A 26,041-nucleotide genomic window follows, 5' to 3' on the forward strand; every position below is an offset into this window, starting at 1 on the left:
AATGGCTCTATTTAACATGTATTCGCTGACACTAAGAGGAATGATTTTTATGACATACACGTCGGTACATTTGTTATGCGAAATAAAATTGCATGCCATATTTTGGCTAAGTACTAAATTAACATTAAGACTTACGTCGTTTAAGACCTTGTGATTTCTGTGCTTGGGTACTGCCAATGACGTTCTGTGTTTCATTCCCATTCAGTGAATGTGCTACTCCTGCCTACATTCGCAACTCGCGCGCAGACGTTGCCGCGTAACCGCTCCATTGAAGAAACGAGTGACGTCGGAATTTATCGCGGCGCGCTAGTCAGTTGTTAGCGCACGTTGCCGACTAGCGCTGCGGTACGGCAGTCCCTGAAAGCTGCCGTCAGTTAACAGTCGACTACAGATGGAGAAAAAGTGAAAATGGAATCTGTGCGGAGTCTGGGTGCTCCTTCGAGCACACCAAATTGTAGTGTGGACAGATTAGTGCGTGTGGGATATTACGAACTAGAACGAACAATTGGGAAAGGAAACTTTGCCGTTGTGAAACTGGCGACACATGTTGTGACGAAAACGAAGGTGAGTCAAGCACATTTCTGCAGTAACCACTGTTTCACATATTATAAATCTTATTTGAGCCACGCAATCGACAACGAAGTGTCATATAGTATATATTGCATGTAAATAGGCATTAATTTACAGAGTTCAATGTTGAAATTACCCTTGTGCGTATACAGTATTTCTTGCTGTGTAGCAGGACGTTGTGCTGGCCAAGTTATCACAACGGGCCTGTCATTGATAAAGACTTATCACAATGTTTAGAATTAGGCAGGTAGAGCGTAGTTATAAAGACTACTAGGCCGGCACACAGTCACACACTAATGTAACGCCTTAAACGTCCGTTTGTTGACAAAAATATGGCTTTGGTGTTTCTTTGGTTAGAATGTAAGCAGAAGAAAGCGCCTTTTTAGCTGTCGTGGATGATTGATTCTGGTTAAGATAAAGTCTTTTTATGAAAAGAAAGTACTCAACGTTCAGTTAATAGCGCAACTCCATAACATCAGTTTCGAACAGCTGTGTGTGTCATGTTTGTTTACAACAGGCATGATTTTATTTTGGTACCAAAATTATGGAACATTTGAGACATTCTTAGAGTTTAATTTCGTGATAGCAACGCTGAGACTAGTGGTATGTAAGGATTTCCATAATGTACACAAATGTAAACCACATACGAACCACAAAACCTGCTTCCCATCGATTCTTAAAATCGTATTTGTTTGTCTATCGCTGTGGAAAATGTACGCATGTGCCATTTTCGAAATTTTCTCTTGACATTGCTAAAGCAAACATTTGTGTTAATTTGATATGAACAAATGTTCGACATACGTTACCAGAAAAATACAAAACTGTGACCAGGATAAATTTGTAAACTAATAGTTTATTTCCTAAAAATAAGCAGACAGCACTTTCCATTCTTCTATATCATTAACAGTAAATAGTTTTTAAGTTTAATCCTTTTTTTTAAATGTGCCGCCTAAATTGGTTCCTTCGTCATTGCAGACAAAGCGAGAGATTTAATTTCTGATTGACTGAAGATAACTGCGATGCCAGACACTGGTCGATTTGCGTTACGTATTGGGAAATTGTCGTAAGTGGTTCCACAGGTTATCAGCAATAACCTTGGAATGTGTCAAGCAGCGATAAGAGGATGGGCGCCAGGCTGTTGCCGTAGCATCCACGGAATACACGCCGTTCCAACAAGCGCGATCTCTAGTGTACTACTCGTGATCAGACCTACGTGCAGTATACAAAATATACGGGGCGTAACGTGAGCGTACGCCAGAAACCGTTATAAATTTCCGTAATTTAAATTATATGATGTAAATTTGTAACTGACAGTTGTCAAATGTGTGTGGCAATGTTTTGTATGATGCTATCTGTTATAATCGCAAAGGTCATTTATCTGTCGGTATCGAACTAAATTGTGATAACCATTGTGTTCATAACCTCACTTCAGATTAAAAATCAAAACAGTTATATTTGTTTTAAACCTTTGATGAACTGCAGAAATTCTATCAGATTGATCAATTTATTATTGTTTATTGACGCTAGAAAACTTTTAACTGCAATACAACTGCAAGGACTATTTCTTATATACAGCAATAGCCACAAGTAAGGTTTAAACAGCACCCAGTATCGGCGTTGAAAAATCCGTCTTCAGTTTTGAGACCCTGCCTTGAAGCGCACCGAGCGAGGTGGCGCAGTGGTTCGACACTGGACTCGCATTCGGGAGGACGACGGTTCAATCCCGTCTCCGGCCATCCTGATTTAGGTTTTCCGTGATTTCCCTAAATCGTTTCAGGCAAATGCCGGGATGGTTCCTTTGAAAGAGCACGGCCGATTTCCTTCTCAATCCTTCCCTAACCCGAGCTTGCGCTCCGTCTCTAATGACCTCGTTGCCGACGGGACGTTAAACACTAACCACCACCACCACCACCACCACCACCACCACCACCTTGAAGCGCACCGATGTTTTGAGATAAATAATTTATTTTACATTCTAAATTGACAAATAAAATAATAGTGTCTTCCTACCCAGAAACATTGGCTGTTGACAGACTGCAGTGTAGCGTCGCCAAAGCTAATGATTTCGAAATAAAGGTTGTGGTAACAAATTTATCTGAGGCTAACCCGATGTCTATGTTCGCACAATATGTAATGCTTTTTCGCGTTATGGAAGTTAAGACTGCAAGGTAAATTCAGGAAAACTGTGTTAATAGACAAAATCTCCAACAAGTATTGTTGTGTATATTACGCCTATAATGTCGTACAGAGACTACAAGAAATGCAAGGGAGCCCCTGCTACTTGATTAACGCAGGTTCCGCACATGGCAACTCGTTTCCAACAAATTTTAAATTTTTAATGGAAAAAAGGCCTCGTGTTATTTTACTGTTAGGTCATCACAAATACATAAATAAATAACTCCCTTAGGAGCGATCCAAAGGAGAATATTTCAAACCCGAAAACGGGTCTGACGACTTTTATTTAAAAAGTTTACGTTGTAGGCCTATATGTGGTCGAATTGTGTTTCTAACTTATAACTTTACTAATTATCATTGACGTTGTGATTAGAGTTGCATATTTCCTTCCTCCTTTTCGAACTCTTAACATTTCACGCCACAATGTCTGTTGCCTTATCTGCCATACAGCACTGAGTCAAAGATACATGTAATCAGTGCGTTATGTAATGGTCTGTTCACGAGATACTTCATACAGAGAGTTGATTGTGCTTCACGGAGCCGATGTAGCTTCGCCTGAGACGTCTTTAGACAACCGCCGGGCCTCAGATGTACTGATCAAATGAAAAAACGTCCTCTTCATGTTGCTCTTTTTCGCATGCTGGTTTGAGTACCGTTTCGCGCTTATTGCACCGTTTAAGAAGACAGGTGACAACTGCTGGGGCTGGGTGTGCACTCTTTGCTCTTTTCTTCATCAGCTGCCATTAAATCCTCTTTATCATCATTTTGTTAGAGCTGATGTTACAATACTGTTGAGGTACACTTGAGTGTGGGTACCGACCATTCGTCGTAACCTCCCCCGATATTTCGAAGCGTATGATAGTTGTTTGTGAAGAGACTTGCACAGGATAGAGTAGCGTAGAGAGCTGTACCAAACCAACTTTCTGACAACAACCTGTTTTCTGTTATAACGCGTTTAGGAGATTGTCTTATTTGCTACGGAAGTGTGGCAAAGGAACGCCAGCTGACACTGGAATAATTGTTAAATGTGTAACCTCATTTCCTGGCGTTGTTATATAGTTGTTCGTTGAGCAGTGTGCATTATGAAAGACGCATTAACCAGTTGACTTCAGTAGAATCCTGTGTCTCGCTGCGACTTTCCATGCCAACAACAACATGTTTTGAGATTTGATGTCGGTGCTATGTTTTGTTACGAAAACGATTGTTTCTAATAATCTTTGATTCCAGGCATTAGGAAAACTTATCTATAAGAATTTTACAGTTTGGAGTTTGTGTTTGTATCAGATTTATCATCACAGACTCGTAAAATTACGGGTATTTGTCGTATAGAGCGAACTGTTAACTTTGTGATATAGGCAGAAGCGAATGCTAAGCGCTTATCTGCACTTTTTATACGGCACTGTTTTCGTATTGCCGCGAGTCTGAATCGACGAGCTGCCGGCTGTGACATCTGGCGGCGATAGCGGGCACTGTCTGCATGTTGCCTCGTGCGGGCGCGCTTTTCCTAGACGCTGCGCGGTAAAACGTTCTACACAGCGAGAGGTTAGGAAATGGCTCAAGGTGCTAGACTAGAGTGACAGTTCGTGCTTCCCTTAGAACTATTTTCTACACCTTTGTCCCACGTTTGCTTGCCTTTTTTCAGTTCGAAGTATTTAATTTATGATATCTATTTTTCTAAGGTTTCTTTCAGTTTCAAATAGTCAATTGTTCTTGACTTTCAACGAGAGGGAAATACTGAGAATTACCTTGAATTATTAACTTTCAAAATATGGCCTTAAATTTTCAGTACACATTTGCTGCTGATGTCAGAGATAATCATGTCAGATTTCTCATATCACAGTTTCCCTCCGCGCAGAGTGGGTCGAAAGTTTACCATAGGATTTCTGTTTTTGCCTTTTTAAATACTCAGCGACGATCAAGATTTGTGGTGCATATGAGTCAGACTTAGTTTCACTTTTCTAGTATAAAGGTTTTGTGTTCTGTGATTTTAATTTTTTATATTACTTGCCTCGGGTGATTCAAGAGACTTTTTAAATTCGTGTTCAAATGTTGTTAGATTTTTTTCATGCTTACATGAATTTAGGTACTAGAGCTTCCGAATTGAGTTACCCAACTATGGAGATGATGTGGGAATCTTTCGATGGGTTGTACATGTGAGAGTTGGTGTGTGACTTTGGCTACAATCTAATTTTTCAAGGGAGTGGGTCAAATCACTGCTGGAAGAAACTGCTAAATCATCTGCAAAGACCGGGCGACAAATACAGAACCGTACTTCTTTCCAGGTGAATTAGCTTCGTGCAGCCCAAACGATAAAGGTCTCTGAGCAAAAGAGAGAAGCCAGTGCTTCAGAGACGATGCTGCACGTAAAACTGTCTGTGGCCGGTTTGACGAGAAGCGATAATTAGTTTTGTTATTTTGACAAGAACAATACTGTTTTTGGCCGGAGATAATTTGCGTCTAATGGGACTGGGTGATTGACATAAGTAAAATTTAGCAGTTAAAATGTATTCGAGATATTTGATTTTCAGAGGTACTTGATCGGTCTTGTATCGGAGGAAGTGAATGAAGTGCTGTTCAATGAAGTGAAGTGCTGTGGAACAACTGATTCCATATGTTACACCAGTTTGTACGTGAAGTTTTCGTGGATCGTCATTAAGCTGGTGAGAGACAGGACAAGACAGCCACTTCGAAATAAGTCCTTGCCCTGTACTTTTTCTGCGTTGTCTGAAGCCAGGCGGGGAGACCGTTATTCATTAGAATCGTCAGCAGCAGCATTTTGGCATCCGCTGTGGGATAATTGTAGCCGGCCTCGGTGGCCGTGCGGTTCTGGCGCTGCAGTCCGGAACCGCGGGACTGCTACGGTCGCAGGTTCGAATCCTGCCTCGGGCATGGGTGTGTGTGATGTCCTTAGGTTAGTTAGGTTTAAGGGGATACGGAATCGGATTTTGGGTTAAAAAATCGAATTTTTTGTTATTGGCGTATTATATTCTGCCATGTTTCCTCTTTAAAATGACGTATCATACATAGCTCTACTACAATTATAACTATTTTATTTTTATATATTTGTGAGATCGGGTATTGCGCTTTAGTTATACACGTCTCTCGTGGCTGACCATGAACTTTTTGGCAGTACCTTTAAAGTGACATGAATTCAAATATCCCGGTTTCCAGCGACTATTTATACACTAGTTGCCCGAAAATGCTTCTCTCTGGTTTCCTCAAGTTACTCTTTGACTTTGTGGCGGGACTGTTTTGTAAACAGTGTGATATAAGAAAGTAGTTGTTGTTGAGTTATTTCGTATTTAGTGCTTCATTTTTCGCAGTGAAAATGCCTAGAGCTAAAGCAAAAGTATTTAAAAAGCGTGTGAACTGGCAAAAGAAAAGAAATAATGATTCATTAGCAAAGCAAAGCAGTTCATCATCATCACTGTTGGAAAATGTGAATCCACTTATTACTGATTTGCCGAACGAACTTACACCAAATGAAAACAGTGCTTCTCATAAAAAACTAAGAGATTTGGAAGAGAAATATAATTTACTTGATAGAGGGAATGAAGTTTTTGAACTCATTGATACGAATATATTGTGTGAAGCTCTTGAAAACAGTTTGTGCTGCAAAAAATGTCATGGAAACGTTTCTCTGAAAGTAGAATCCCATGTTGGCCTGGCTGCCCAGTTTAATTTAATATGCAGTGTTTGTAAATACAGCTGTAAGTTTCCAAGTTCGGTTTCAGTAACTGTAAATAATGGATACAAGAAAACTGAACTTTATAGTGTAAATATTAGGTTAGTTTATGGATTGCGAGCAATTGGTAAGGGCAAAGCAGCTGGTGATATGCTATGTGGTGTTCTAAATCTTCCAAGTGCACCTTCAAAGTTTGAAGCTTACAATTATGTACTAGGATCTGCAGTTGAAGATGTAGCACAGAAGTCAATGCAGGTTGCTGTGGAAGAAGCAGTGGAAGAAAATGACGGCAGTCGTGACCTCACAGTGGCGTTTGATGGCACGTGGCAGAAAAGGGGCCACACCTCCAACAATGGTGTTGTAACAGCAACTAGTGTTGATACTGGCAAGGTTATTGATGTTGCAATAATGTCTAAATACTGTAGGTGCACAGGCAGGCTGAAAAATGAACACAGTGATGACTGTATTGCTAATTATTATGGTAGTAGTGTTGGCATGGAGGTTGCTGGGGTGAAGAAAATTTTTCATCGCTCTTCACAGTGGTATAATGTTCGCTATGTCAAATATCTGGGAGATGGTGACTCTAAAGCATTCAAAGAAGTTTTGGAAAGCAAACCATATGGGAACAGTGTAAATATAAGCAAACTTGAATGTATAGGACATGTGCAGAAGAGAATGGGTGCCAGGCTGAGAAGGTTAAAATCAGTTATGAAAGGGAAAAAACTAGATGATGGGAAAACCTTGGATGGCAGAGGAAGATTGACTGATTCCATAATAGACCACATTCAGAACTGCTATGGCCTTGCAATCAGGCAAAATACAGGCAATCTTGAAGAAATGAGGAGAGCTATATGGGCTTTATATTTCCACACCGCATCCACGGATGACCATCCACAACATGGTTTGTGCCCCAAAGGTGAAAACAGCTGGTGTAAATACAATAGGGGACTAACAACAGGAGAGAAATACATTCACCACCACAGTCTACCATCAGCCATCATGGCAGAAATAAAGCCCATTTTCAGAGATCTGGCTGACAGAAGTCTTCTGATGAAATGTCTTCACGGAAAAACGCAGAACCCCAACGAGTGCTTGAATAGTGTGATATGGCATCGTCTCCCAAAAACAGTGTTTGTCGGAATTAATACACTACATTTTGGTGTGTATGATGCTGTGGCAACCTTCAATCTTGGAAATATAACTAAATGCCAGGTCCTTCAAAAGTTGGGTATGTGTGTTGGTTCCCGTACGGTACGTGCTATGTTCTTTTTAGATCAGCACAGACTAAGGCATGCTGATAATATAATCAAGACATTAGTGAAAAAAGCAAGACAGGTGCAGAGGGGTGCCAAAAGAAGACTTGAAGATGATTATGAAGACTGTGAAGGGGGTATTAGCTACGGATCAGGAATGTTTTAATCTTCTTTCTCCGTTTCCCGTAAGTTTACTTTTTACTTCATCTAGGAACATTATCTCAGGTACTGGTCAACCTAGAAGTCTGAAATTTTTATGACGTAGTGACATAGGTCCCTATTACATACTGAAACAACGATTTTTTAATTACTTGATTTACAAAAGACTTAGGGGTGATAGTCTAGTAAAAAGCGATGGAAAAAATTTACTTAAAAATAAATGTACAATATCTCTGTAAGAAAATACTTTGACAATAAACTGTTGTTTCAGTATTGTTGTAACATATGAATGCACATACAGTAAAATTTTTACCCCTCTGTCTCCAGTAGTTTGTGAGAAAATGTTCCCTATAGTAGGCATATATTAACATTGCGGGGATAGGTGATTCCGTATCCCCTTAAGTAGTTCTAAGTTCTAGGGGACTTATGACCCAAGATGTTGAGTCCCATAGTGCTCAGAGCCAATTTTTTTTTTTTTTTTTTTTTTTTTTTTTTTTTTTTTTTTTTTTTTTTTTTGGGATAATTGTATCCTCTAGACCAGTGGTGGTCAACCTGGCCCATTACCGGCCGCCTGTTGCCGTTCAGCTTTCTTGGTAGGCGGAAGTCGGCGAGGTTTTAAAATCATTTTCATTAGGTTTTTCTAAAAATTTTTCCATAACGTATATGGAAAGTAAATAATATTATATGCTTTCACTTGCTTTTACTCTGCTTTCGAAATTTTATTAAGTAAAGTTACTTCTGTACTTTATAAATCGCCATTACTGTGGAGCCCGTGGGCGGTTAGAAAATGTCGCTACTAACAGACATAAATGGGAGGTAGGTGAAAAAAGGTTGACTACCCCTGCTCTAGGGTCTAGACCACTGGTTCCCAATCCTCCTGATGATTCTCGTCGGGGTGCCCCAAGAAAGCGTGGTAGGACCTTTACTGTTCAAAATGCAATAGAAACCGTCGGAAGCTCTGTAAGACTATTCGCAGATGATGAAGTTGCCTGTAAAAAAGCAGCCGTGCCTGCAGATATTATAGATTTCCAGACTGGCCTACAGAGTAATGATGAATGCTGCAGGCTCCAGCATTTGGCCTTGAACGTAAATAACTGTAGCTTATTGCGCATACACTGGAAAAGAAATCTACTGCTGCACAACTACACTGTTGACGACAAATTTGCTGGAAAAGTATCACAGTAAATTGTCTAGGAATAACTATGCAGAGTGACCGTAAGTGGAGTGACTAAATAAAACAATAGAAAAAGCAGATTCCAGGCTGGAATCGTAGGAAGAATCTCAAGAAAATTTAAATCATTCACGAAGGTACTCGCTTACAAGGCGCTTGTTCGACCGATTCTTGAGTGTTGTTCATCAGTCTGCAACTCCTGCCGGGTAGGACTGATAGAAAAGATAGAGAAGATTCAACGAAGAGCGGTGCGTTTCGTCAAGGGGTCGTTTGAGCGGCGCGAGAGCATTACAGAGATGCCCAACGAACTCCAGGGGCATACGTTACAAGAGAGGCGTTGTGCATCACGGAGACTAGAAATTTCGAGAGAGTATTTTCTGGGGAGTGTCGGACGACATATCTTTGCCGTCAACAAAGTTTAGCAGCTAAGTACTGTATACTTCATACTGAAACGTTTACATTTTTATTTTTGAACAACCCTGTTTTTAAAATGACGAAAAGTAAACAATATTTACCCATTGTGAACTTCGTTTTTTTCCGTAACATAATCTAAAATCCGATTTCACCTCTTTCCGACAATAATTAATTGTCCCGAACGGATAAAAGGAATGTTATCAGTTCTGTTTTTACCAAAATTTAAATTTGTATACTGCCTTCGCAGAAGCCAGTAACATGATCTGTGACTTGAATTCAAGTATCGGAGAATATGTTTTTATTCACAGAAAGAGGTCAGGACAAGAGAAATTACCTTTCTGGCGAATAGGCAAAGTAGTTGCGCATAACTAATGCCAAGTACTGATTTAATTGTCTGATAATGAGCATCTTTTATAGCTTGCACAGAGCGTAATTATTGTTCCTTGAAACATAAAAAGCCCTGTCAACGGTAAACATCAACCTTGCTAAGAAAATTAACAATCTACTCTTAAAGTTTAAGACTTAAACGGCTAAAATGTTTTATAGTTTTTGACAAGTTGACGTCAACGCCTATTTGTTTCTCCGAAGAAAATAGCGAGATTTGCCATTCCAACATGCTGCTATACAATGACAAGTTGTTGTTTACGGTTGTTACCAAAAATCATATTTATATAGCTACAACGAACTGTGAGAAAGGAAATGCTGTGCGGAAAACGATGTGCGGTTTCCTTTTCTTTCTCGCAGTCAGTTTTAACCACAATAGTAGCGCATTTAAATTTGAGACAAGTCGTTTCCCAGTTACATAATCTTTTTCCTTATATGTAATTTTAATCTAAAATGGTATACACAACTTTGTGCTGTATGTTTTCTTCCACACAGTAACTTTTTATAGGAAACAGGGAAGTTTTATTCATGCCTTACCGGCTTATGATTAGAATGCTACTACGAAATTGAATCGTACGAAACTTTTTCTAGTCCTACCCGTTTGCAGATTAAAAGTAGGCGAAACACTGTCATTTAAGCTACTTGGCTCACAGATCCATCACCTAGAGATATCTTTCTCATACCGCGTATACCAATGATCCCAACCGATTTGCGCGTTCATTTTTAAGCGACTTCAGTTCCCAGTTATGGTTGCGTTGGCAACGATAACAAAACACGGTTCAAGAGCAGAGAGATGCGGGAAGAGGAGGTGATCATAGAAGGGGGAGGGGAATGGACGTAGAGAGGGGAAAGGAGGGGATGAGAGGGAGTGGAAGAGAGGACAGTGTTAAAAGGGGAAGGAGGACATTAGGACCTATATCCGACGGCCAAACGCATTAGTAGTTGTGAAGCATTGCCGGGTCCAGTAGTATGTATATATTACCTGCTGTTTTGGTGTGTAGTGTTTCTCCTTTTCCGACATCATCTTCTCCAAGAAGAAATTATTTTTACAAATGCTATATCTTGCGAATGCAGCTACTTATGTCTCATCCTGCGGATTTTCCCTCACGTAAACGAGTAGCATTTCGAAACTGCCGGTGCCATAGTAGAATGCTTTGAGCTGTAGGAAGCGCAATGGTCTATTCTCGACGGCGACCGCGCCGGGCGGATGTAACTGAATAGGTTCTGCCGAAACGGAGATCGCATTTTTGTTGCTGTGCCGTCGCCACCTGTACTGGACGCACATATGGTAACGAACAAGCGAGCGAGCGCTCTACCGGCAACCTCATGAACCGGCGTGTTACAACCTGCAGCAAGGTTAACTTTTGGTTTCGATGCGTGAGTCGAAATGTGCCACAAATTCCCACGCAGGAGATCCCGCACGTGTAACCTCCCAACAGTTTCATTCCCTAACCTCGCAGTAAAAATGGTGACTAACCTCTCAGTTAAAGTGTAACTCAAATATAACCTTTCAATAATTAACTGTGAATCTAAAACTGGTAAATTTGGACGTCAGCAATGCTGCGTCACGGCCCTGAAAAGTCATTCTGAATCAACTGAAAATTCTTACCTTAGTTATGTCGCCGGATAACGCGTTTATATCTGCTCCCGTAAGAAACTTTTCTGGCACAGCCCAGTGCAATGCTGGAGACTAGATTTTGTTATGTATGAAAAACAACTGATGTGATTTACGATGATTGGCATGACTATGGATAGGAGAAATTAGTATAAACTTTAAATTCAGACGAATGATCGTCAAAAGTTATCTTTATGAGGAAGATTATTATTGAAAAATTTTTATATGTGACTTTGATATAACAATACTACAAAATGAGTTGTTGCAAGTTACATATGCGCGCGGCAATAAATAATAACAATAATTTTTGCTTTTACCTTATACTACATCGCTCAGGCACCGCCATCGTTCTCCACGTCCGGCCTTGGTAATTCCATACAGGACACAAGTGCTCTCTGTGAGCTATACAACTAGACAACTGCTCTCTGAGAGCGACCTGACCCAACCGCCCGACTGCGAGCTACTACTACTACTGCTGCTGCTGCTGCCGACACTGCTCTCTGGTCAGCGATTCTACACATGTCGCAGGCAGCGCGTGAGCAGTCCATTGAAGTTACGTCTGCTCGAGTGCCCTAGCAATAAATTCCTTAGTCATGGACCTCTTACAAGCTCTCTACCGGCAACCTCATGCACCGGTGTGTTACAACTGGCACCAAGATTAACTTTTGGTTTCGATGCGCGAGTCGAAATGTACCACAAATTCACACGCAGGAGATTCCGCACGAATGTTTTTGGAAGGTCTTGCATTTTATGTACCGGTTTCTGTTGTCGTGAAGCAATCGACAACGCTGTGAGAAGACGCCAAAGTTGGAGACGTTAAGCAGGGTGGGCCGGCCGCTGTGGCCGAGCGGTTCTGAGCGCTTCCGTCCGGAACCGCGCGACTGCTACGGTCGCAGGTTCGAATCCTGCCTCGGATATGGATATGTGTGATGTCCTTAGGTTAGTTAGGTTTAAGTAGTTCCAAGTTGTAGGGGACTGATGACCTCAGAATGTTAAGTCCCATAGTGCTCAGAGCCATTTGAACCAGTGGCGGGCACTCACCTGAAGATGAATGGAATGTTGCCAGCCGAAGTATTGTGTCAAGAAGTCAACATGATCCGGCTACAATCCCGAAACATCATAGTATATAGATGTTTCTAAAAGTTGTGTGAACGAATCGTAACTGAACACTTTTTTTTATTGGTAACCAGTCGCTAGGCTGCCTTAAAACCGTCAACACAAAGACTGTGTTGCCGAACGTCAACGTTGACCGTGCCGAGTTCGGCGTGCCGCTGAACGCTGAGAGAGGCGGCGCGACTTCCGCGTACGTTTCGTGGGGCCCAACGTCGTACGCGCGATCGTAGCGATCCGCAGTGGCAGTTTTCCGCTCTGATTGGCTCGCGAATCACATCGTTTTACGGAATATACAGGCGTGAAATACCAATATTAGCTCGATTAAAACGTAATTTTCTCCCCTGTCCACATGCTAGCCAGGTTCTTCTGTCTGTAGTGCACACAAATAAAAACTTCAACATCCCTAAAAAGGGAAGTACCATGTCCAGTCAGTAAGGGTATCGGCTTATAAAAGTTCCATTGTAAATAGTGCGATTCAAATTTATCATAGTTCTCCACATAGGATAAAAATTGTTTCATCGTTCTCACGTCTTAGTGAAACCCTAAGGTCATTCTTACTTGATCACTGTTCGTACTCAGTGGCAGAAACCCTACGTGTGAATCACGAACTTGGAAAAAGGCCAAAATATTTTTCTGCAAGTAGTGCAAGGTGCCCTGGAGATTAAGCCAATCGAGCAAACTCACCCCTCAAAAAGAGCCCAGTTATATTTTCCCAACTTTGAATATTGCAGTGTATACTTATATTAAATTAATAAGAAAGTATCAGAAGCTAGGAAAAAAGAGATTTTTGGATGTAGTGGGGCGCGAACCACCAAGAAATCAAATTTTGCACTGCGAATCTGCGACGCTACTCGCTGCACTAAAGCGACGTCAATGGTGTGTTACCATTTCTGGGCGTATTGCCATATCCTGAAAGCCTTAATTGTAACTATATTACTAATTGAAATTTAATTATAACAAACTGTACCAAGAACAATGAGTTTTTAGTGGATTCTCAACACGCCGTTGCATTCAAACGGCATGCTCTCATAATACGCAAGTTACAATAAATCTTCTACCACGAATATGTCGCTTCTCGTCAAATTATTACAACGAATCATACAATTAATGACGGGGCTCAGAAACGGCATATTATCCGTAAGGGCTTCAACGGGAGCCAATGTGGCGCCTCACAACTTTACACCGAAGGGAGATGCCGTGGCGTTCTGCCATCTCATTGATCAACGTCCAAACTCACGTTCAGAATATCTGACGTGCTAGATATTGCTCTGCACGTCCGCAGAGACCCCCGAACGTGTTGTCCCACGCTCTGACGTCAGAAACTCGGCACACTCGGCGTTCGGATGTTCGGATGCACGGTCCGTGCGCCGAAGGCTTTACGCCGTACACGAGCACGTCGCTGCCGTCGTCTCGTCTGCTGGGCTCCCTCTAGGGCCACGGTTACGCCCCTGGACACAGCAGAGTGCACCGTCCATCAGTTGCCCGTCCGCAGCCTACCGTACAACTTCCACATCAATCAGAGCTACGTCTTCCACTCCAGTCTGTTCGCTGACCCGTGCGTTTCCTTTGCAGTCTCTTCTCGTAATTCCTAACTTAGCGAAATTGGTTTTCCTTTCTTCTAGAATGATTTCCGCATTCAAAGTCCACGTCTCGCTGCCATAAACTAGCGCTGGTACATAAATGTACGGCTACCAGGGTTGAAAGGAAGGAATAGTCTGAGACAGGGTGCGGAGTGTCCTCGATATTGTTAAATCTGTACGCTGAGAAAGCTGGGAAGGAAAACGAGGAGAAACGTGGAGAGGGGAATACAGTTTAGGGAGGATAAGTTAAAACTTTCAGGTACTATCCGACGACATTGTCTCCCACAGAAGGCGAAATACTTGCAATGTCAGTTCAGCGGAATGCATAGCGTTTTGAATAGACGTTATTACATGAAGCTCAACGCAAAGCAAAATATGTGTAATGGAATGTAGTGGAATGTAGTGGAATTAAATGAGGTCACGCTCGGGGTATTATATTAGACAACGAAACACTAAATACAGTATATGAGTTATTTTGATGGCCGAAGAGGAGAAGTTATAAAGTGCAGACAGGCAGTAGCAAGAAAATCTCGTCCTGAAAAGAGAAATTTGTTAACGTCGAATATAAATTTGTGTGTAGTGTAGTCTTGTACACAAGTGAAACGTGGGCGATGAATACGTGGTGTGTCTAAAAGGTGTACGAACGTTGTCAAAAGTGTGCTGTAGCGGGTGGCGACTATTTTGAAGGGCAATAAAGAACATTTGTTTGTATCTTTTGTTTTGTTTGCTGTCTGATACCATTCAGAACTTTTTAGACACACCATGTAGTTCAGGCAAGAATAGAATAGAGGCTTTCCATATGTGGTGCTAGAGGATGATGCTGACGATTAAATGGGTGTATTGGATAACTGATGAGACAGTACTGAATAAAACTGGGGAGAAAATAAATGTACGGCACACGTTGACTACAACTAGAGAATAGGTCACTGGACACGTGTTGCGGGTATGGAGGAGCACGCGGTTTGGGAAGGGATGGAAGTGTGATGGGGTAAGAATTGTTGACGGAGACCAGGGAATGAATACAGTAAGCGGATCGAAATGGATGTAGGTTGCAGTAGTTGCTGAGAGGTGAGCTGCACCGAAGCAGTCCTCGGACCGGAGCCCAAGACGACAGGGTGCTTACCAGCCATTCTGTCTGACTCCACTCGGGCGGCTTGCGCGTTGCTTTCGCTGTTCATTTTATTCAGCCGAACCCACACTTGACCTCACTCCATCGAGTCAATCCAGTTCGGCTTGATCTTGTGGTAGCAACTCCGATTCGAGCCCGTCACTTGTGCGTCAGTAGTCAACGTCCCTAACCACTAGAGTGCAGAGGAGACTACGAGTGGGTATTTTAGTTTTAAACACTGTTTAGTTTGCCAAAACGACTGGAAGGTAGTTTGACTCGTTATATTTACTGTGCTGTCACACCTTATCGTCTGAACTGGCCTAAATAAGATTTGTTTTTAGTATCTGATGTTTTCTTTCCTAAGTGTTCATTAGAAATTATTTTAGTCTTAATTTTAGAATGAAATTTTCGCTCTACAGCGGAGTTTGCGCTGATATGAAACTTCCTGGCAGATTAAAACTGTGTGCCGGACCGAGACTCGAACTCGGGACCTTTGCCTTTCGCGGGCAAGTGCTCTACTAACTGAGGTACCCAAGGTTCGCAGGAGAGCTTCTGTAAAGTTTGGAAGGTAGGAGACGAGGTATTGGCAGAAGTAAAGCTGTAAGGACGGGGCGTGAGTCGTGCTTGGGTAGCTCAGTTGGTAGAGCACTTGCAAAGGCAAGGCAAAGGTCCCGAGTTCGAGTCCCGGTCCGGCACACAGGAAGTTTCTTAGTCTTAATTGTCCCGTTGATATGCTGACATATGCCTTGTGTACAGTGAGCCACATCTTCTGCTTGAAACGGGTTGTACATACAGAGCAAAACCGTGTACTGTGGTTGGCAGCGCAGAACCGCGGACGCGACACACACACACACACACACACACACACACACACACACACACAGACACTCTACTGCATTCTCTGTCATAGCACAAGTATTAGCCCGTAATTGTGTGTCCAGAAAGCAGTGTGCAGTCTCATCACCGTTTTCGATAATATCATATCGCAGAAACCAGAGATTACAGCCAGATGATGCATGATGAATCCGCATGATATCTGGGTGTAGATTAAGTACCGATAGTTCAGAGAGCGGGCTCATCAGTATATATCGCTCTGCTTCCAAGAAGATTGATACAGACGGGAAAATCCCAACACCAAATGCCCGGTATGGCGGTCGCCAGCGCCAGCTGTGGAGGAAGCGAATGGACCAGCCTGCGGGAGTAACGAACGTGCGAGCGCGTCCTCACAGCCAGGCGTGAGTGGGGCCGCTTCTCGAGTGTGCTCAGCAGGCTTCAGGAACTCACTCAGAATAACTTCGATCGCCAGGGACCTACTGTTGGTACGACCCCTTTTTTTTAAAAAAAAAATAAAAAAAATATGGTCAGTATATTGTCTCCTCAGGTCTGTTGTTTGATTCAATATTAAAATTGTACTTCCACTCTACAATTCGGGCGGAAGTCCTCTGAAGGCAACAAATTGAACGATCTGTGACTAAAGAGAGTAATAGGCCACAAGTTTGCCGGAATTCATTTATATTACTTAAGAGAGAATATGGAAATATCTCCCCATTCTATAGACACAAGGTTTACAGGCGAGTGCTGGGACAAGGGTGATGCGAGTTCGTAACGGCAGCTACGTCACAAGTCTCTAAGTCATTAGGGTCCAGAAAATCAGGCTATTGATGTTGTAGTAACCAAAATCCATAAAACTCTCAATTCAGCGACGGGTTGGTTATATAATGTAATGGAAATTGGCCCCGAAAAACTAGGATATCGGCATCGCAGAGGCGACGAGCATCATGAAGAAAGTAAACGAATCCCTATGAAAAAAATATTGCAGCCTTTATTTTGTCATTCAGTTTCGCCGTATTGCGAGGAATTCACACTTGTGGGCGTATCCTCCTCAGAGTTAGAACCTAAGTGTCAGACGTTACGAGATGATTTAAACGCCAAAAGTTTGGACGAACAACTACATCTACATTTATACTCCGCAAGACACCCAACGGTGTGTGGTGGAGGGCACTTTACGTGCCACTGCATTACCTCCCTTTCGTGTTCCAGTCGCGTATGGTTCGCGGGAAGAACGACTGCCGGAAGGCCTCCGTGCGCGCTCGAACCTTTCTAATTTTACTTTCGTTATGTCCTCGGGAGGTATAAGTAGGGGGAAGCTATGTATTCGATACCTGATCCAGAAATGTACCCTCTCGAAACCTGGACAGCATGCTACACCATGATGCAGATCGTCTCTCTTGCAGAGTTTGCCACTTGAGTTTGCTGAACATCTCCGTAACGCCATCACGCTTACCAAATAACCCTGTGACGCAACGCGCCGCCCTTCTTTGGATCTTGTCTATCTCCATTGTCAACCCGACCTGGTACAGATCCCACACTGATGAGAAATACTCAAGTATAGGTCGAACGAGTGTTTTGTAAGCCACCTCCTTTGTTGATGGACTACATTTTCTAAGGACTCTCCCAATGAATCTCAACCTGGCACCCGCCTTACCAACAATTAATTTTATATGATCATTCCACTTCAGATCGTTCCTTACGCGTACTCCCGGATATTTTATAGAAGTAACTGCTACCAGTGTTTGTTCCGCTATCATATAATCATACAATAAAGGATCCTTCTTTCTATGTATTCGCAATACATTACATTTGTCTGGGTTAAGGGTCAGTTGCCACTCCCTGCACCAAGTGCCTATCCGCTGCAGATCTTCCTGCATTTCGCTGCAGTTTTCTAATGCTGCAACTTCTCTGTATACTACAGCATCATCCGCAAAAAGCCGCATGGAACTTCCGACACTACCTACTAGGTCATTTATATGTATATTGTGAAAGTCAATGGTCCCATAACACTCCCCTGTGGCACGCCAGAGGTTACTTTAACATCTGTAGACGTCTCCCCATTGAGAAGAACATGCTGTGTTCTGTTTGCTAAAAACTCTTCAATCCAGCCACACAGCTGGTCTGATATTCCGTAGGCTCAGGCGAAAGTGCGGAACTGTATCCAACGCCTTCCGTAAGTAAAGGAAAATGGCATCTCTCGGTTGTAACGGTGAAGCTCAGTGTTATATAGCTAGAGAAGGCCGAAATGCACGCTATAAGCTCACGCAGGATGGCGTGAGGTCTGAAACAGGATACGGAATGAATGCTATAAAGAAAAGTACGTAGCGGCTGGAATACTTAACTTTAATCCATCATTTGTATACATCGTTCTTGATGAGACATGCTTCATACGATAACTATCAATTGCTATGGCGCCTTGCTAGGTCGTAGCCATTGACTTAGCTGAAGGCTATTCTAACTATTTTCTCTGCAAATAAGCGAGGCTTCGTCAGTGTTGCATCGCTAGCTAAGTCGTCCGTACAACTGGGGCGAGTGCCAGTAAGTCTCTCGAGACCTGCCGTGTGGTGGCGCTCGGTCTGCGATCACTGACAGTGGCGACACGCGGGTCCGACATGTACTAATGGACCGCGGCCGATTTAAAGCTACCACCTAGCAAGTGTGATGTCTGGCGGTGACACCACACTCAGTGTGGCAGATCCAGATTACAGGCATATGGAGCAGATCAATAATTTACACCCCAGACGAACGTCCCCCACAGCATAATTCTCTCCCCTCCCGCCAGGGTCTGTGGCGCAGTGCAAGTTTCCAACAGCAGTTCGTCTGGAGGATATCGTGTCCACGTGATTCACACGGTCTGACCGACAGGTTTCCACTTATCCACAGTTCAATACAGTGCCCACCGCTATCATAATTGACCGTTTCGTTGAGCCCCGTTTTCAACTGTGTGCACTGAAGGGTTTGCTCCGAAACACTCGTGCCTCCGCCGGCGTTGTACTCTGTAGTCAGATGTGCCACAGGTCGCCGCCTATAGTGCTTTACAGGCCGGCGCGAGCATCCGACGTTCGCATTCTGTGACGTGACGTGTACGCCCAGCACCTTGTCGCCTACTCGTGGGTTCACCGTCCTTCAACCACTGTCCGTAGACGCTCACGACAGTGGCACGCGAATGGCCGACCAGCTTCGGCTTTTCCGAGATGCTCGCTACCAGGCACCGGGCCTGCAGATTTGTAAAAGTCGGTTTTCTTTTGGGTCATTAGTCAGAAGATTGGTTTGACGCGTCTCGCCACGCTTCCTGTGCGGCGCCCTCTGTTCATTCCAGAGTAGCGCCTGCAGCCACCTCCTCCACTGAATATATTCCAATCTCTGTCCTCTCCTGCAGTTTTTACCCTGTACAGCCCTCTAGTACCGTGGAGTTCCCCGGTGTCTTAACAGTTGTCATGTCACTCTGTCCCCCTCCTTGTCAGTCACGTTTTCCTTTGCTGCCAGATTCTTAAATGCTTCGAGTCTCTTCTTTCCCGATTTTCGCACAGTCCACGATTCGTCCTGTTCAGTGCTTCGTTCCGAACGTACATTCTAAGAAATTTCCTCCTCAAATCAAGGCCGATGTTACGTACGAGCAGATTTTTTTTTGTCCACGAATGCCCTTTCTCCCTGTACCAGTCTGATTTTTATGCCATCCTTACTTCGTCCATGATGGGTCATTTTTCTTGAGTTCTTTAACTTGGAAGCAAAAGAAAAATTCGGAGTAGGAATTAAAATCCATGGAGAAGAAATAAAAACTTTGAGGTTCGCCGATGACATTTTAATTCTGTTAGAGACAGCAAAGAACCTGGGAGAGCAGCTGAACGGAATGGACAGTGTCTTGAAAGGAGGATACAAGATGAACATCAAGAAATGCAAAACGATGATAATGGAATGTCGTCGAATTAAATCGTGTGATGCTGCCGGAATTACGAGGGCAGTTCAATAAGTAATGCAACACATTTTTTTCTCGGCCAATTTTGGTTGAAAAAACCGGAAATTTCTTGTGGAATATTTTCAAACATTCCCGCTTCGTCTCGTTTAGTTTCATTGACTTCCGACAGGTGGCAGCGCTGTACAGAGCTGTTAAAATGGCGTCTGTAACGGATGTGCGTTGCAAACAACGGGCAGTGATCGAGCTTCTTTTGGCGGAAAACCAGGGCATCTCAGATATTCATAGGCGCTTGCAGAATGTCTACGGTGATCTGGCAGTGGACAAAAGCACGGTGAGTCGTTGGGCAAAGCGTGTGTCATCATCGCCGCAAGGTCAAGCAAGACTGTCTGATCTCCCGCGTGCGGGCCGGCCGTGCACAGCTGTGGCTCCTGCAATAGCGGAGCGTGCGAACACACTCGTTCGAGATGATCGACGGATCACCATCAAACAACTCAGTGCTCAACTTGACATCTCTGTTGGTAGTGCTGTCACAATTGTTCACCAGTTGGGATATTCAAAGGTTTGTTCCCGCTGGGTCCCTCGTTGTCTAACCGAACACCATAAAGAGCAAAGGAGAACCATCTGTGCGGAATTGCTTACACGTCATGTGGCTGAGGGTGACAATTTCTTGTCAAAGATTGTTACAGACGATGAAACATGGGTTCATCACTTCGAACCTGAAACAAAACGGCAATCAATGGAGTGGCGCCACACCCACTCCCCTACCAAGAAAAAGTTTAAAGCCATACCCTCAGCCGGTAAAGTCATGGTTACAGTCTTCTGGGACGCTGAAGGGGTTATTCTGTTCGATGTCCTTCCCCATGGTCAAACGATCAACTCTGAAGTGTATTGTGCTACTCTTCAGAAATTGAAGAAACGACTTCAGGACATGGAAGTGAAACGTGGACGATAAGTAGTTTAGACAAGAAGAGAATAGAAGCTTTCGAAATGTGGTGCTACAGAAGAATGCTGAATATTAGACGGGTAGATCACATAACTGATGAGGAGGTACTGAATAAAATTGGGGAGAAGAGAAATTTGTGGCACAACTTGACTAGAAGAAGGGATCGGTTGGTAGGACATGTTCTGAGGCATCAAGGGATCACAAATTTAGTGTTGGAGGGCAGCGTGGAGGGTAAAAGTCATAGATGGAGACCAAGAGATGAATACACTAAACAGATTCAGAAGGATGTAGGTTGCAGTAGGTACTGGGAGATGAAGAAGCTTGCATAGGATAGAGCAGCATGGAGAGCTGCATCAAACAAGTCTTTGGACTGAAGACCACAACAACAACAACAACTTGGTTTACTTCGTTTCGATGTTAAGTTTATCTTTCATCTCTGCTACGCCGTATTACTTTCGTCTTTCTTACGTTTATTTTAAGTACATATTCTGTGCTCGTTAGTGTATTATTCAGTCCATTTAGCTGGTCCTGTAATTCTGCTTCAGTTCCTCTGAGGCTAGCAGTCTCATCAGCGGATCTGATCACTAAAATCCATTACCATTATTAACTGTCTCCGAGTAACAGTTATGTCCTGACATCAGATACGGTTACGTCCACCCCGCTCAAGATATAATGACTATCGATTTAGTCAGGCTGTCAGCATATGAGAGATGCTAGTATTGCGATCATTAGTCGAGTAGTGGAGCATTATTAACATCTTTGGAATGTTTAGGGCTTCTATCTGTTCGAAGTGTGAGACGAAAGTGGAAGTAACCGTCTTTGATGTTGTCAGCACATAAATGTCCCTCATAGACAGATAATAATGGTAATGGAACTTTTTCTATGTTACATTTGGCATGCAACTATGACAGTACGTAGCTGAGTTGCTTTTTGTTTAGTATCTTCTTGTAATAATGAATGCTGCTGTACATGCAATGTATATACACATAATGGTTACGTATTAGAATTGGACACCGTTATCTGGTTACCACCTTCTGGTACACGAGACCCGAAGATGGTCCTATGTTGGAGTAACATCCATTGTCTTCGATAATAATAACAGTACAGCCGTGTATTTTGCAATGCAGTTCTTAAAATTCCCATACCAATCGCCCGAGAATCTGCTTCGTGTAGCTTACACAAACCTCTTACCTAGCTCGAAGTGCGGATTAATTTCTTTCAGTGTCTTATGTCAGGTATATTTGCTTAAGAACCTTACTTCGGAGCAGTGGCCTCTCGTAGAAGGCAATAGTATTTCATTTGTTTCGTTAGCATACGTAGTTTATGGGCACCTACAGTTTAACTCAGCAGTTACGAGTCTGGGACAAAATCTGAACAGATTAGTCTAGATTCAGTTTTCTCTTCTGTTCCGTTCTGTCATGGCGTTCCGTGCAGTTTTACTGGCGATATAATGGCAGTGAGAAGGATCATAGCTGCCGCTGCCTCGTCGTACTGTTCCGTTCAGCTAATTATAACGTGTAACCTACACTGCTCAGTGAATAAAGCTACAACACGAATGCTGAAGTTGCGTACTGGACGCAACGAGAAACAGACCCGTAGTTTGTTGTGTCGCTTCTTTATCTTTTCCCGCAAAGCAGTCCGGAGATTGTTTACCGTCTTCACGACACGTGTCAGGCTCCACAATTTTATATTTATTGTAAAACATCGCACTCGGCCGCTTACTTTACACGATTTGAATAAATTTCGTGTCCCAAAGTTCTGTATGATTTACATGTGTAATTCCTATCCGCAAACTGGGCATATGAATTGTTTCGCAGGCGTTCTTTCTCATGCACAACAAAAGACGCTTCGAATCAAATGCATCACTGATACTTTTACGACAGACCATGCTCTGGTGGCAACGACTAGTTCCGTGAAATCATTTGCGATACGATACAGGTGCTAGAAAACTCGCGAAACTGTATCAACGCTTGGCCACCAAATTCATCTCGAATATTGCCGCTACGAAGGGCCGCGATATCGCGTGAAACGTAAAGAGTGCAGAGACATCTATCTGTTCGTACTAAACAACGCAGCTCCCTATTCCATGTCATAATCTGCATCTACATGGATACTCTGCGCAAATCACACTTAAGTGTCTGGCAAAGGGTTCACCGAACCACCTTCACAATTCTCTGTTATTCCAATCTCGTATAGCGCGCGGAAAGAACGAGCAGCTATATCCTTCCGTACGAGCTCTTATTTCCCTTATTTTATCTCCCCCTATGAAGGTCAGTGTCAAAAATATATTTTCGCATTCGCAGAGGAGAGTTGGTGATTGAACTTCCGTAAGAAGATTCCTCCGCAACGAAAACCTCCTTGGTTTTAATGATGTCCATCCCAAATCTTGTATCATTTAAGTGACACTCTCTCCCCTATTTCCCGATAATACAAAACGTGATGCCCTTCTTTGAACTTTTTCGATGTACTCCGTCAATCCAATCTGGTAAGGATCCCACACCGCGCAGCAGTATTCTAAAAGGGGACGGACAAGCGTAGTGTAGGCAGTCTCCTTAGTAGATCTGTTACATTTTCTAAGTGTCCTGCCAATAAAACGCAGTCTTTGATTAGCCTTCCCCAAGAAAATGTTCTGTGTATTCCTTCCAGCTTAAGTTGTTCGTAATTGTAATTCCTGGGTATTTAGTTGAATTTACGGCCTTTAGATATGACTGACTTATCGTGTAACCGAAGTTCAACGGTTTCCTTTTAGCACTCATGTGGATGGCTTAACACTTTTCTCTATTTAGGGTCAATTGCCAATTTTCGAACCACACAGATATCTTTTGTATATCGTTTTGCAATTGTTGTACTCTTCTGATGATTTTGCTAGTCAATAAATGAGAGCGTCATCTGCAAACAACCTAAGACGCCTACTCAGATTGTCTCCTAGATCGTTTATATAGATAAGGAACAGCAAAGGGCTTATAACACTACCTTGGGGAACGCAAGAAATCACTTCTCTTTTACTCGACTTTCCGTCAATTACTACGAACTGTGACAGGAAATCACGAATCCAGTCACACAACTGAGACGATATTCCATAAGGACGCAATTTCACTACACGCCGCTTGTGTGGTTCAGTTTCAAAAGCCTCCAGAAATACGGAATCAATTTGTAATCGCTTGTCAATAGCACTCAACACTTCATGTGAGTAAAGAGTTAATTGTGTTTCACACGAACAATGTTTGCTAAATCCATGTTGACTGTGTGTCAGTACACGGTTTTCTTCGAGGTAACTCATGATGTTCGAATACAATATATGTTCCAGAATATTGCTGCATATCGACGTTAATCATATGGGCCTGCAATGTAGTGGATTACCTCTACTAGCTTTCTTGAATATTGGTGTGACCTGTGCAACTTTCCAGTGTTTGGGTAAGGATCTTTCATAGAGCGAACGGCTGTGCATGATTGTTAAATATGGGGCTATTGCATCAGCATACTCTGAAAGCAACCTAATTGATGTACAGTCTGGACCAAAAGACTTGTTTTTATTGATTTAAGTTGCCTCACTACTCCAAGGATATCTACTTCTACGTTACTCATGTTGGCAGCAGAATCGTCAGCAAATCGCGAGAGGCGATGCTTGGCCGTCCCGAATAGCGGGAGACCGCGACGCCCCCGGCTCTGCAGGAACTCACCTGTACCAGAAACGAAACGTCATCTTCAGCAGACTCACGTTCTCGGTCCATTTGCAGTATGACGACACGAACTGAAGTCACTGTCCGAGTAGGATCAGCACTTAGGGGAAGGGGTGGGAAGGGAAAGAGAGGACAAACTATTGTGTACGCTTCGTTAATCTTTCAAGTAGGTCGCTATCGCACGCTCAACTAGAATCGGCACTCTTCTTCGACAGTATTTCTCTCAAACTCCAACTTTGTCGGCGTTTATTCACAGTGCGTGAATCCACATCTCGCCCTAGTCCAAGTTCTCCGAGTCTGCCTATTTAAGCGTGTTTTCAGTGGAGTATTTACCGTGATGACGTTGCTTCCTATTTTCGAGTACTTTCCGGCATACGCTTGTACATCGAGGTAAAACGCGCAGTAGGTTGACGTGACTGAAGTATGGCGGCCAAGCTACTTCCATTACAGTTTGCTTAGGGGCGTACCAAGTTCTTCCATCACTGCGCACCTGATGTTAACACATTTCTGTTCTTCGCGTCGTCGTACGTGTCTGCGAACGAGGGAACTGTAAGCTGCCTCCGTTTCGACCAACAGCTACACGTTGCCACTTCGAGCACGGCGGACGTCGGGGGAAAAAGACAAACATTCAGTTGTGAAGGTAGAATTTTCAATGGAAGGTGATACGCCAGCTAAACCCACTGGGCAGAACAGGTAATAGGATTGTGGAAAAGGCCAAAGGTTGAGGTCAGTTTCTACTTCTAATTCTCATTTATTGTAATGTAATAACCTTTACAACCAAAGCGGCACATATCCGGACCTTTATCGAATGCAACTCTTTCACGGCTGAAGGCCTCCAAACAAGAAATCTTAACAAATCAACAAGATAAAAAATCCAATTAAGATAGCAATAAAATAATTTAAAAAACCAGCACACATATGCAAAGTGCAATACAAATGGCTGAGGGCCACAATTAAATTTCAAAATTTTAGAATATATTACCATAGACTCTTAGAGGCAGAAGGCCAGAATGTTTAACAACAAGAAACCTAAAAAATCAACACGATTAAAATGCAATTAAAGAGGTAAATCAAATAAATAAAAAAACATAACGGCTACGTTGAAAGCCTTAAGGCTGAGGGCCACAATTAAGTTTCAAAATTTTAAAATATATTACCGTAATCTTTTAAAGGCAGAAGGCCGCAATATTTAAGCTTGAAAGATATATTTAAAAATTAATTCTGCAAAATTTTTAAGAAAACAAAAAATAGCCATAAGCCTTCAATTTAAAGTAGCTGACAACAGATAATTAAACACCAATGGCACTTAGAAGCCTCCAGGGAGGTCGGTCTGCCCTCGTTCACTTAGGTGAGACAGGTGGTGAGCCCAACTATACTTGATCCGTCGGAACCCAACCAGGGGACAGCCACGGACCGGCCGACAAAACGACTTGCGTGCCGTCAA

At 42.9% G+C, this 26,041-nt stretch overlaps 1 protein-coding gene across 1 annotated transcript in view; it reads left to right on the top strand.

Annotated features, from left to right (window-relative positions):
- The first annotated feature begins 377 nt into the window (after positions 1-377).
- LOC124711494 (serine/threonine-protein kinase SIK3) overlaps positions 378-26,041 on the top strand; it is a 523,642-nt gene continuing 497,978 nt past the window's right edge. The window contains exon 1 of the mRNA XM_047241604.1: positions 378-564. Coding sequence (XP_047097560.1) covers positions 409-564 — 156 coding nt within the window. The 5' untranslated portion in view covers positions 378-408. The remainder of the gene's footprint in view (positions 565-26,041) is intronic.

The sequence above is a fragment of the Schistocerca piceifrons genome, chromosome 8, assembly GCF_021461385.2.
Source record: "Schistocerca piceifrons isolate TAMUIC-IGC-003096 chromosome 8, iqSchPice1.1, whole genome shotgun sequence".
NCBI classification, from domain to species: Eukaryota; Metazoa; Arthropoda; class Insecta; order Orthoptera; family Acrididae; genus Schistocerca; species Schistocerca piceifrons.